The sequence below is a fragment of the Bos indicus genome, chromosome 1 (assembly GCF_029378745.1).
Source record: "Bos indicus isolate NIAB-ARS_2022 breed Sahiwal x Tharparkar chromosome 1, NIAB-ARS_B.indTharparkar_mat_pri_1.0, whole genome shotgun sequence".
NCBI classification, from domain to species: Eukaryota; Metazoa; Chordata; class Mammalia; order Artiodactyla; family Bovidae; genus Bos; species Bos indicus.
The window spans coordinates 151,939,257-151,951,358 of NC_091760.1; the positions used below are offsets into that span (position 1 = coordinate 151,939,257).

At 37.8% G+C, this 12,102-nt stretch overlaps 1 protein-coding gene across 2 annotated transcripts in view; it reads right to left on the minus strand.

The window, feature by feature from the left end:
- The window catches only part of LOC109563454 (collagen alpha-6(VI) chain-like), a 177,985-nt gene that overhangs the window by 53,869 nt on the left and 112,014 nt on the right, over nucleotides 1-12,102 (minus strand). For both annotated transcript variants that reach the window (XM_070796948.1, XM_070796944.1), the window contains exons 21-23: nucleotides 8,005-8,040; nucleotides 5,802-5,864; nucleotides 4,114-4,176 (exon numbers count right to left, since the gene is read on the minus strand). In XM_070796948.1, coding sequence (XP_070653049.1) covers nucleotides 4,114-4,176; nucleotides 5,802-5,864; nucleotides 8,005-8,040 — 162 coding nt within the window. The remainder of the gene's footprint in view (nucleotides 1-4,113; nucleotides 4,177-5,801; nucleotides 5,865-8,004; nucleotides 8,041-12,102) is intronic.

Genomic DNA, 12,102 nt, shown 5'->3' on the forward strand with positions numbered 1-12,102 from the left:
AATGCCAAGAGGCTGGATGATTTATGATATGACCAATCCTGCCAAGGCGAGGTTAAGGGGCACCCACCCGTAGCAAATGAAATACCTTATTTGAGTAATAGCCACTTGGATAAAATTCTGGATTCTAGAGCAAGGGAATTATCAAGCTCTGGATTTCAACCAATCTACATCTCAATATTTCACATAAACAGATGATATAATTGCCACATATATATATTTCCTTTGGCACTTACTGTTATTTTAAAATCCCAATTTGTGGTACCAGCAAGCTTTTTTAGATTCAAGGATGTGAATGCAAAACAGTTACTTTTCATTAATTTCGTTCTACATGAAATTTTAAGGTTTTCATGCTTTTTGAAGGGGCACATTCTTCAAAATTAGGAACAAATATCATTATGAACAGTAATTAATATGCTTTTAAATATTGTTTATTTAACCATGCAAAGAGGTTCTTAAAAATTTTGAAGATGAACATACCCACTTAAATGTTGGACCACTGCCCAGTTTAACTAATGGACACAAAGTAATGGACTTGCTTTACCCTCATGTTAACCCTGAGCACAAGTCCCAACTGAGAATCATTCTTTCATTTAATAATTGATTCATTATACAAATATGCGTTGATTCTGTTGGGTGGCAGCACTGTTATCCTGGGCTCTGGGACAAAGTCCTAGCTCTCACAGAGCTTACAGTTTAGAAGGGAAGACAAAGAGCTAGTTCAGTTCAGTTCAGTTCAGTCGCTCAGTCGTGTCCAACTTTTTGCAACTCCATGGACTGCAGCACGCCAGGCTTCCCTGTCCATCACCAACTCCTGAAGCTTGCTCAAACTCATGTCCCTCAAGTTGGTGATGCCAGCCAAACATCTCATCCTCTGTCATCCCCTTCTCCTCCTGGCTTCAGTCTTTCCCAGATTCAGGGTCTTTTCCAATAAGTCAGTTCTTCCCATCAGGTAGCCAAGGTATTGGAGTTTCAGCTTTAGCTTCAGTGCTTCCAATGAATATACAGGGTTGATTTCCTTTAGGATGGACTGGTTGGATCTCCTTGCAGTCCAAGGGACTCTCAAGAGTCTTCTCCAACACCACAGTTCAAAAGCATCAATTCTTCGGTGCTCAGCCTTCTTTATATTCCAACTCTTACATCCATACATATCTACTGGAAAAACCACAGCTTTGACTATATGGACCTTTGTCATCAAACTAATGTCTCTGCTTTATAATATGCTATCTAGGTTGGTCATAGCTTTTCTTCCAAAAAGGAAGCATCTTTTAATTTTGTGGCTGCAGTCATCATCTGCAGTGATTTTGGAGCCCAAGAAAATAAAGTCTGTCACTGTTTGCATTGTTTCCCCATTTATCTACCATGAAGGGATGGGACCAGATGCCATGATCTTAGTTTTCTGAATGCTGAATTTTAAGCTAGCTTTTTCACTCTCCTCTTTCATGTTCATCAAGTCGCTCTTTAGTTCCTTTTCACTTTCTGTCATAAGGGTGGTGTCATCAGCATATTTCAGGTTACTGATATTTCTCCTGGCAATCTTGATTCCAGCTTGTGCCTCATCCAGCCCAGACTTTCACATGATGTATTCTGTATATAAGTTAAATAAGCAGGGTGACAATATACAGCCTTGATGTACTCCTTTCCCAATTTGGAACCAGTCTATTGTTCCATGTCCCGTTCTAACTGTTGCTTCTTGACCTACAGATTTCTTGGGAGGCAGGTAAGGTGGTCTGGTATTCCAATCTCTTGAAGAATTTTCCAGTTTTTTCTGATACACACAGTCAAAGGCATTAGTGTAATCAATGAAGCAGAAGTAGATGTTTTTCTGGTATTCTCTTGCTTTATCTATGATCAAATGGATGCTGGCAATTTGATCTGTGGTTCCACTGCCTTTTCTAAATCCAGCTTGAACATCTGGAAATTCTCAGTTCGCGTACTGTTGAAGTCTCACTTGGAGAATTTTGAGCATTACTTTGCTAGTATGTGAGATCAGCCCAATTGTGTGGTAGTTTGAACATTCTTTGACAATGTCTTTCTTTGGGATTGGAATTAAAACCGACCTTTTCCAGTCCTGTGGCCACTGCTGAGTTTTCCAAATTTGCTGGCATATTGAGTGCACATTTTCACAGCATCGTCTTTCAGGATTTGAAATAGCTCAACTGGAATTCCATTACCTCCACTAGCTTTGTTCATAGTGATGCTTTCTAAGGCCCACTTGACTTCACATTCCAGGATGTCTGGCTCTAAGTGAGTGATCATATCATCATGGTTATCTGGGTCATGAAGATCTTTTTTGTATATTTCTCTTGTGTATTATTGCCACCTCTTCTTAATATCTTTTGCTTCTGTTAGGTCCGTTCTGTTTCTGTCTTTTATTGTGCCCATCTTTGCATGAAATGTTCCCTTGGTATCTTTAATTTTCTTGAAGCCATCTCTAGTCTTTCACATTCTGTTGTTTTCCTCTATTTCTCTGCATTGATCACTAAGGAAGACTTTCTTATCTCTCCTTGCTATTCTTTGGAACTCTGCATTCAGATAAATATATCTTTCCTTTTCTCCTTTGCCCTTTGCTTGTCTTCTTTTCTCAGCTATTTGTAAGGCCTCCTCAGACAACCATTTTGAGTTTTTGCATTTCTTCTTCTTGGGGATGGTTTTGATCACTGCCTCCTAAACAATGTTACGAACTTCCTTCTATAGTTCTTCAGGCACACTGTCTATCAGATCTAATCCCTTGAATCTACTCATCACTTCCACTGTATAATCGTAAGGGATTTGACTTAGGTCATACTGAATGGCCTAGTGATTTTCCCTACTTTCTTCAATTTAAGTCTGAATTTGCAATAAGGAGTTCACGATCTGAGCCACAGTCAGCTCCTGGTCTTATTTTTGCTGACTGTATAGAGCTTCTCCATTTTGGCTGGAAAGAAAATAATTCGTCTGATTTTGGTATTTACCATTTAGTGATGTTGATGTGTAGAGTCTTCTCTTGTGTTGTTGGAAGAAGGTGTTTGCTATGACCAGTGCATTTTCTTGGCAAAACCCTGTTAGCCTTTGCTCTGCTTCATTCTGTACTCCAAGGCCAAGCTTGCCTGTTACTCCAGGTATCTCTTGACTTCCTACTTTTGCATTCCAGACCCCTATGATGAAAAGAACATCTTTTTGGGGGGTTAGTTCTGGAAGGTCTTGCAGAACCATTCAGCTTCAGCTTCTTGGGCATTGGTGGTTGGGGCATAGCCTTGGATTACTGTGATGTTGAATGTTTTGCTTTGGAAAGGAACAGAGATCATTCTGTCATTTTTGAAATTGCATCCAAGTACTGCATTTTGGACTCCATTGTTGACCATGATGGCTACTCCATTTCTTCTAAGGGATTCTTGCCCACAGAAGTAGATATAATGGTCATATGGATTAAACTTGCCCATTTCATAAATAGCTAAGCTAAGAAAATAAATATAGTCTGTGATAGCAGGGAGGAGACTTACTGCTCAAAGTGTGGTCCAGGGAGCAGCAACATTGGCGTCATCTAGGAGCTTGCTGGAAATGGAGCACCTCAAGCCCCATCTCACACCTGCTCAACCAGAACCTGCGGTTTAAGTTCTTTATGTTTGTTCAGTATCTTGAAGGTGAAGAAGTGTTGATGTTGGACAGTCACTTCCAATCCTGGGTGTGTATGTTAGAACCACCTGAGGAGAATGTGGATTTAAGCGGTCTGGAGAGGGTTCCAGGTGGTACGGTGTTTTACAGTCCTCCCAGGAGATTCTTATGTGTGGTTAGCTGAGGACACTGAAGTAGTTTGTATTCTGGGTGCAAGGGTGAGCCCCTGAGGACTGGGATTAGTGAGTCATGTGACCTGATTTACATAAAGAAGAAATTCTTAACGTCACAGTAATGGCTGAGCTGTTATCTTCGCCTCTGTGTCTGACGTAATGACACCCACTCTGCAAGGTAGTGACCAGAACATGATGCGGCCACCATATTGAGCTCCAAGGTCAAACCTCATACACTTTGCGGGTTCACAGGCAGTAGATAACTCCATCTGAGGAGAGGCAACCACAAGGACATCCACATGCAAACCAAGATTAGAGCCAGAGGCAGACACTGTCTCTCGTTACATACCTGGGGACCTTTACTTCCCAGATTTCCTTTTTCTCCTTTCACACCAGCTTCTCCTCTTGGACCCTACATATAGAGAATTAACATTACTTTCTCCCAAAAAGAGAACATTAGAATATTCACTTGAATATTAAAAATGGAAATGCTAAGTCAGTAACATGGACAGCAATTGAAAAGAAAACTCCATTCATGCTTTTGGTTCTGTCTTGATCAGTCAAGTTCTCCTTCTCTCCAAGGCATAAGGGTCCAATCTAGTGCCTAAATGGCTTGGCATTTTCCATCAAAGTAAAGAAACACTGAACAGCTAAAATTTCCACTATTGCTTTATAATTATTCTAAAGGATCTTTGTGCTAAAATTTATGTATCTGTTACTTTAAAAGTAATTTTTACTTATGTAAATCTGAAACTGGAATAATTAAGTGGATTTTCTATTTAATAACTACACTAAAGATTGGTCATAAATAAGACATAGCACATTGTAAGATAAGATTTAGATAATTGTACATCTGGAGTATTATGCTTTCTATTAATTTTGGATTCCATATGTTATGCAGAGAAACCTTCATACTGTGTTTGGCTTTTGTATCTCGTTTTAAATTATGTCATAAAAAAGTAACAGCCTATAAAATGGATGAGGAGATGTAGTATTACTTGTTTAGCATGAAATAAAGCCAGCCAACCTATTGAAATGATTCCCTACAATCCCAGTGGCAAATATTCTCACTTGAAGGTAAGAAAAATGAACAATCCTCAGCTGCCAAGTAAGAGAAACAAAAGCAATCAAGCTAGAAAGCAATAAGAGGTCCAAGGAGTAGACTGTTTACTGCTCTGAAATGTGGATTAACTTTCTCCTCTGATGTTTCAGGATATTTTGCCCAACTTCCATGCAGCAAGCTGACAACATATAGAAGTTACTCCCCCCTCCCCCCCACTTTTTTTTTTTTTTAGCTACATAGATTACAACCTTGAAAAGCTGCAGGATCATTGCTGTCCTACATTTGCCAAAGATCAAATTTACTTCTCAAGATTTCAAAAGTAAAAATTCAGAGAGAAAAAAAATATTTTAACGTTCTTATTCTTGACCTTTGTTCAGCATTTCTGAGGACTTCCCTTCCCTTCTCATGATTGCTTTAGGCTACATTTTGCTCTTTCTGGCATGTTTCCTTACCCCTCATGTAAGCAGTGTTAAGAGCCAACCATTGCTTGTTCTTTGCAAAGGAAAAACTGCTTGAGGCAGCTCCCTAGAGAAGTGAGCTAGAAAAGATGACTATACATCACCCCCACTGAAGACCTCTTTGCTAGGGTAGAGCCAATTTTTCTCCATTACAGGCAGCCAGATACATAGCTAAATTGACCAAAATTCCCAGTTTTGAGGCCCAGCATTGTATTTGGCTCAAGGTCTCCCTAGGATTCACTAGTCAGCCTGGATCATTATACAGAGACTGCTGCCCAGAGTTCGTTTCCTGTTCACCTCCTGACCGGGACCAGCTCTTTATAAATATTGTAAGTTCAGATATATCACCAACATGTACAAGCGCTGTACAAGTCAAGACTGTGTTGCTTCCTGATTTCATTACTCTGAATCACTTGAAACATCTGTACGTTTGCAAACGTTTGCAAGGAGGTTGTATTCTATTAAGGTTCAGATTCTTCTTTCTGTTCTCATAGCCTGATTAGTCTTGTTACATACCTGAGGGCCCTTAAGTCCCAGTGACCCTGCAAGTCCATCTGGACCTGGGATGCCTGGTTTCCCCTATGGGGAGGGAGAATCAAACGGTTAACATTGTTTTCTAAGAAACTTTGTCTTCTTTATGTGCTAGTTTCTAAATATTTTTTTTATTCATAATGGCGATGCAGGATCTTTGAAAAATAAATGTAAATACAAGAAGGGAAACAAAACTCTTCTATAATCTCATCAAGGGGAGATAACCACAGCTTAATATGTTGGTGTATTTACTTTCATTCTTCATACACCTCATGTGTGTGTGCATACATGCACACACAAATATACAAACACTCCCTTCTTTGCCTGTAACACTGGTTATATACTGTACCAAACTTGGGTGTTGAACTAAAAAAACTCACAACTTACTTCATTCACATTTTCTTAAAAGATCTCCATGCATCTATCTTACATTATATTTATATTCAAATACTACATTATACTTATATTCAAATACTTAAATATCTAGGGATCAAAAGTTGAGCATTCCCTTCACATTGCCTTTGAACTGTGTCACAGATAAGAATTTCAAATAAGATTAAAATGTTTAATTTAGACAATTGGATAGCCTACATTTATGCCTCAGTCGTTACACAGATGAGATTAACTGTCCCTCACTGATGCCTTTTCCTATAAATAATAAAGAGGAAATTTCTCAACACTTTCTCCCTCCAAGCTCATCTCATTCACTTCATGCTATTTTTTTTTTTTCGTTTTTGGATTTGCTATCCATTTTGTTGCTATCTAACTTTGAAAAGTATGTGTGTGTGTGTGTGTGTGTGTGTGTGTAGCATCTGTGGATAGTAAACTCTTAGTCTTTGTCTACCTGGAAATGTCTTATAATCACTCATAGTATAGCTAGGTATAAAATTGTAGGTTATTTTTCTTCTGCACTTGCAAAACATTACTTTGTTGTTTTGGCAAATATTATTGTTGAGCAGCGGAGAAGGCAATGGCACCCCACTCCAGCCAGTACTCTTGCCTGGAAAATCCCATGGACGGAGGGGCCTGGTAGGCTGCAGTCCATGGGATTGTGAAGAGTCGGACATGACTGAGTGACTTCACTTTCACTTTTCACTTTCATGCATTGGAGAAGGAAATGGCAACCCACTCCAGTGTTCTTGCCTGGAGAATCCCAGAGACAGGGGAGCCGGTGGGCTGCCGTCTATGGGGTCGCACAGAGTTGGACACGACTGAAGCGACTTAGCAGCAGCAGCAGCAGCAGCATTGTTGAGCAGAAGCCTGCTGCAATTCTAATTGGTTATTCCTTTCATGGGTAAAAATGCTTTTTCTCTCTGGTAGTGTTTGCGATGTTTCCTTAACATTCAGGAGTTTTACCATGATGTGATTGTGAATGGATTTAATATTTATCCTTATTGTATTTTCAATCCGAGGATGTGTGTTTCTTCAATTTTGTAAAATTTTAAATCATTCCAATTCTAATTCTAAATTCTAATTCTAAATCTAATTCTAATTCTCTTTTATAAATATTGTAAGTTCATGTATAATATGTCACCAACATGTACAAAGGAACATGATATGACAGCTGGCATGGTCAACTTTTGAATAAAACATTCAGATTACCCAATTTGTATTAAAGTTTTATTGTACTCTCTTGGTTAAAAAGGGGTTTATGTAAATTATGAATAAGGTTTAAGAGTTAACTGAACAAAAATTTGAAAGAAAGGGGTGTGTGTGTGTATGTGTGTATGTGTGTGTGTGTGTGTGTGTGTGTGTGTGTAGCGTCTGTAGACAGTAAACTGTTGGTCTTTGTCTATCTGGAAATGTCTTATAATCACTCATAGTACAGCTAGGTATAAAATTGTAGGTTATTTTTCTGAAAACAACTTGAATTACTAGAGTTTGCATTTGAAATCCAAACAAAGTTAAACTTAATACTAATTGGGCCAAGTATTATTTCTTATCTTTAATATTTATAGTTTTTTTTTAATCAAAGTGCCCATATTTAATTGTCTCTAAAGATCTGAGTTCTTTAAGTTATAGCCTAAAAGTTTTCCCAAATTTGATTCCACAACCAATATTAACCAAAAGCAAAATAAATCTAGACTTTCTAAAGGCTTTATTCAGGCTCCTTGACTGGACACACATTGTTTATCATTGGCAGTTTAGAAAATTTTAAAAATAAAAAATAAAAGAAAGATCTTTGTACCTGTGGGCCTGTATGTCCCCTCTGGCCATGAGCTGCCTACAATAGGGAAAAAAGTAGATATCATTAACCCTGAAAAATTCTTTCTAAAGTTTAACTTAAATTAATAACAGACCCCTTGGGGCATCGACATTAAAACAAAAAGTTACCACATACTGCTTTAAATTACTGACTGCACCGTGAAAGCAAAATATTGCCAACTCTGAATTTCTATCCTAGGGCAACAGATGAATAAAACCATAGACAATGTAAATCTATACATACTTGTTGGAACAGATTGTCATCAGTAATTCATCCTCTACTAAATTACTACTAGAACTTAGCATAAGCACCAAAATTGGCTGATTCGAATTGTATTTCTTTTCATTTTTCCAAAGTGTTACAAAGTAAGCCAGAAATTAAGTATAGAAATGGCCAAAAGGCAGGAACCCAGAGGAAACACTAGGAGGATTCATCAACATTATTATAGATGGACTTCAGAAGCTATTGATAGCAAAACTAATTTTATCCCTCTTCCCCTTCAAGAAGTCAGATATGCTTACCTGTCAAAAATGAAAAATCAACTTAAGCACTCAAGATTACTCAGTTTAGTATGTTAACAAAATACTTGATCGAAAAATAAATGGCTAGACTAAATGGATTTTTCCTGCTACTCTCATGTATAAAGTGAAAATCTCAGTATTTCTAGATCAATATTTCATAAATATGGGAATCAAGAGACAAAGACATTTTATTGTCTAACTCAGATTAGAGCATGACTGATATCCAGGATTTGTAAAATTCAATACATATCAGACATTTTTGTGATGGAAATTTATTTGAGATAGTCAAGTCAAATTTCTATGTGAGGCTGGTCTTGAAAATTTTAAATTCTTCTAATTATATTTCAGTGAAAATCTCTTGTTATTTAGGAAAGAGACTATGTGTCTGGGATATGATTAGAGGCCTATTTCTTTAACACCAAATGATGAATGTCAAAACGTCCATATCAAAGGGATGAAGAGCAGTTTTCTCTACTCTTTCACATAAGGATTTATCTTTTCTGGTTCAATTCACAGCAGTTTCATTCAGAAAAATATCTATCCAACAGCTACTATCCACAAAGTATGTAGCATGGGAACCATAGGATCATAAAGGTGACATACAGTTCTTGACCTCAGAAGGTCCTCACCACTTGGGTTAGTGGGGAGGAGATAAATACTGTAAATATTTACAAGACAGAATATATCAGATGCCGTAAGAAAGGGGAAGACAGAAATATGGGTTTCTCCCAATTGAAAAATGACTTAATAGACATTTCTCCAAAGAAGAAAAATAGATGGCCAACAGGCACATGAAAAGATGCTCAACATCGCTAATTACTACATAAATGCAAATCAAAATTACAATGAAGCACACTTCACACTGTTGGATCATAGAAAAAGCAAGGGAGTTCCAGAAAAACATCTACTTTTGCTTCACTGACTGCTCTAAAGCTTTTGACTGTGTGGATTGCAACAAACAGTAGAAAATTCTTAAAGAGACGGACATACCAGAGCATTTTACCTGCTTCCTGAGGAATCTGTATGTAGGTCAAGAAGCAACACTTAGAACTGGACATGGAACAATGGACTGGTTCCAAATTGGGGAAGGAGTATGTCAAGGCTGTATACTGTCACCCTGCTTATTTAACTTACATGCAGAGTATATCATGTGAAATGCTGGGCTGGATAAAGCACAAGCTGGAATTAAGAATGCTGGGAGAAATATCAATAACCTGAGATACACAGATTACACCACCCTTATGACAGAAAGTGAAGAGGAACTAAAGAGTGTCTTGATGAAGGTGAAAAAGGAGAGTGGAAAAAGCTGGCTTAAAACTCAACATTCAAAAAGCTAAGATCATGGCATCCGGTCACATCACTTCATAGCAAATAGACGAGCAAACAATGGAAACAATGACAGACTTTATTTTGGGGCTCCAAAATCACTGCAGATGGTGACTGCAGCCATGAAATTAAAAGATGATTGCTCCTTGGAAGAAAAGTTATGACCACAAGACAGTGTATTAAAAAGCAGAGACATTACTTTGTTGACAAAGGTCCATATAGTCAAAGCTATGGTTTTTCTGGTAGTCATGTACGGATGTGAGAATTGGACCACAAAGAAGGCTGAATGCCAAAGAATTGGTGCTTCTGAACTATGGTGTTGAGAAGACTCTTCAGAGTCCCTTGGACTGCAAGGAGATCAAACCAGTCGACCTTGAAGGAAATCAATCCTGAATATTCAGGGCTGATGCTGAAGCTTTGGCCACCTGATGCAAAGAACTGACTCATTGGAAAAGACCCTGATGCTGGGAAGACTGAAGGCGGGAGGAGAAGGGGATGACAGAGGATGAGATGGTTGGATGGCATTACTGACTCAATGGACATGAGTTTGAGTAGTCTCTGGGAGATGGTGAAGGACAGGGAAGTCTGGTGTGCTGCAGTCCATGTGGCTGCAGAGTCAGACACGACTGAGTGGCTGAACAACAACCACTTCACACCAGGCAGAATGGCCATCAGAGAGACTGTGGAGAATAGGAAACCCTCTGACCCTGGTAGTGGGAATATAAATTGATGCAGCTACTATGCAGAACAATGCGGAGGTTCCTCAAGAAACTAAAAATCGAGTTGCCAGATGATCCAGCAATCCCATTCCTGGGCGTATATTTAGACAAAACTATAAGTTCAAAAGCACATGTACCCCAGTGTTCACTGTAGCACTATTGATAATAGCCAAGACATGGAAGTGACCTGAATGTCTATTGACAGATGAACAGAAGCAGACGTGGTCCATATATACAGTGGAATATTAGCCGTAAAAAAGAAGGAAATAATGCCATTTGCAGCACGATGGATGGACTAGAGATTATCATACTAAGTGAGGTAAGTCAGAAAAAGAAAGGCAAATTCCATATGATATCATTTATGTGTGGAATCTAAAAGTGGAGACAAATGAATATACCTATGGAAGAGAAACAGACTCATAGACATAGAGAACAGACTCGTGATTGCCAAGGGGGAGGGCATGTGGGAGAGCGATGGACTGGGAGTTTGGGATTAGCAGATGCAAACTACTGTATATAGAATGGGTAGAAAACAAGATCCTATTTTATAGCACAGGGGACTATATTCAATATCCTGTAATAAAACATATGGAAAGGAATACGAAAAGGAATATATATATATATATATATATATATACATGTATACATATAACTGAATCACTTTGCTGTACAGTAGAAATTAATACAACAATCAACTGTATTTCCACAAAATAAAGTAAAACCTCTAAAAATAAAATAGTTGGCCAATATCTGTCATCATGTGTGGCTTGAAGTTGTGGTCATTTTTTGTTAATTCATCTTAAATTTCTTTTATTGTTTTTGGTGAGTTGCATAGAAGTGGAGTAGTATTAAAAAAATCCCTTGACTTTACCATCTTTAGGTGGAATTCTGTTTTTACTCCTAAATGACACTGCTGAATCTATAACTCAAGAAGGGGCCATATTTCTCAGGAGTTGTATAGTTTAGCTAATACATGGTGATATTGCCTTATCCTCCAGAGAGATTATAGCCTCTATAAAGTAAGAAAAGTTCATCTCCCACACCAGGATTTTTTGGATGATATTCTTTAAGTTCAAAATACTTTCCTGGGGTATGTAAACTGGCTACACCCTTTTAGAAAGTCAAATAAATAGCAAATGTACTTTTAAAAATCTTTAGATGCATTAGAAAGGGCTTTCCCACCAATTAAATTCTGCAGGTTTTAAACATAATCCCTGTTCTTATTTTTCTCTGTCTTACAAAGAATAAAAGTATGTTCCAACATATAAAAATATTTTCCTGTTGGAGTATAATAGCTGGTTTTATGAGCTTCTGCTCAGAAAATACAATGCATAATAATGCAATATGTTAAAACAGTTTTTATTTGTCCTCAAATTTAAAATGTTAAAATTGTATTAGTTTCAGATGTACAACATAATGATTCCATATATGTATATACTGCAAGAAGACCATCATTCAGCTAATAAATCTAGTTAACATCTATCCTTACATGTAGTGGGCAGGGAGGGATGAAG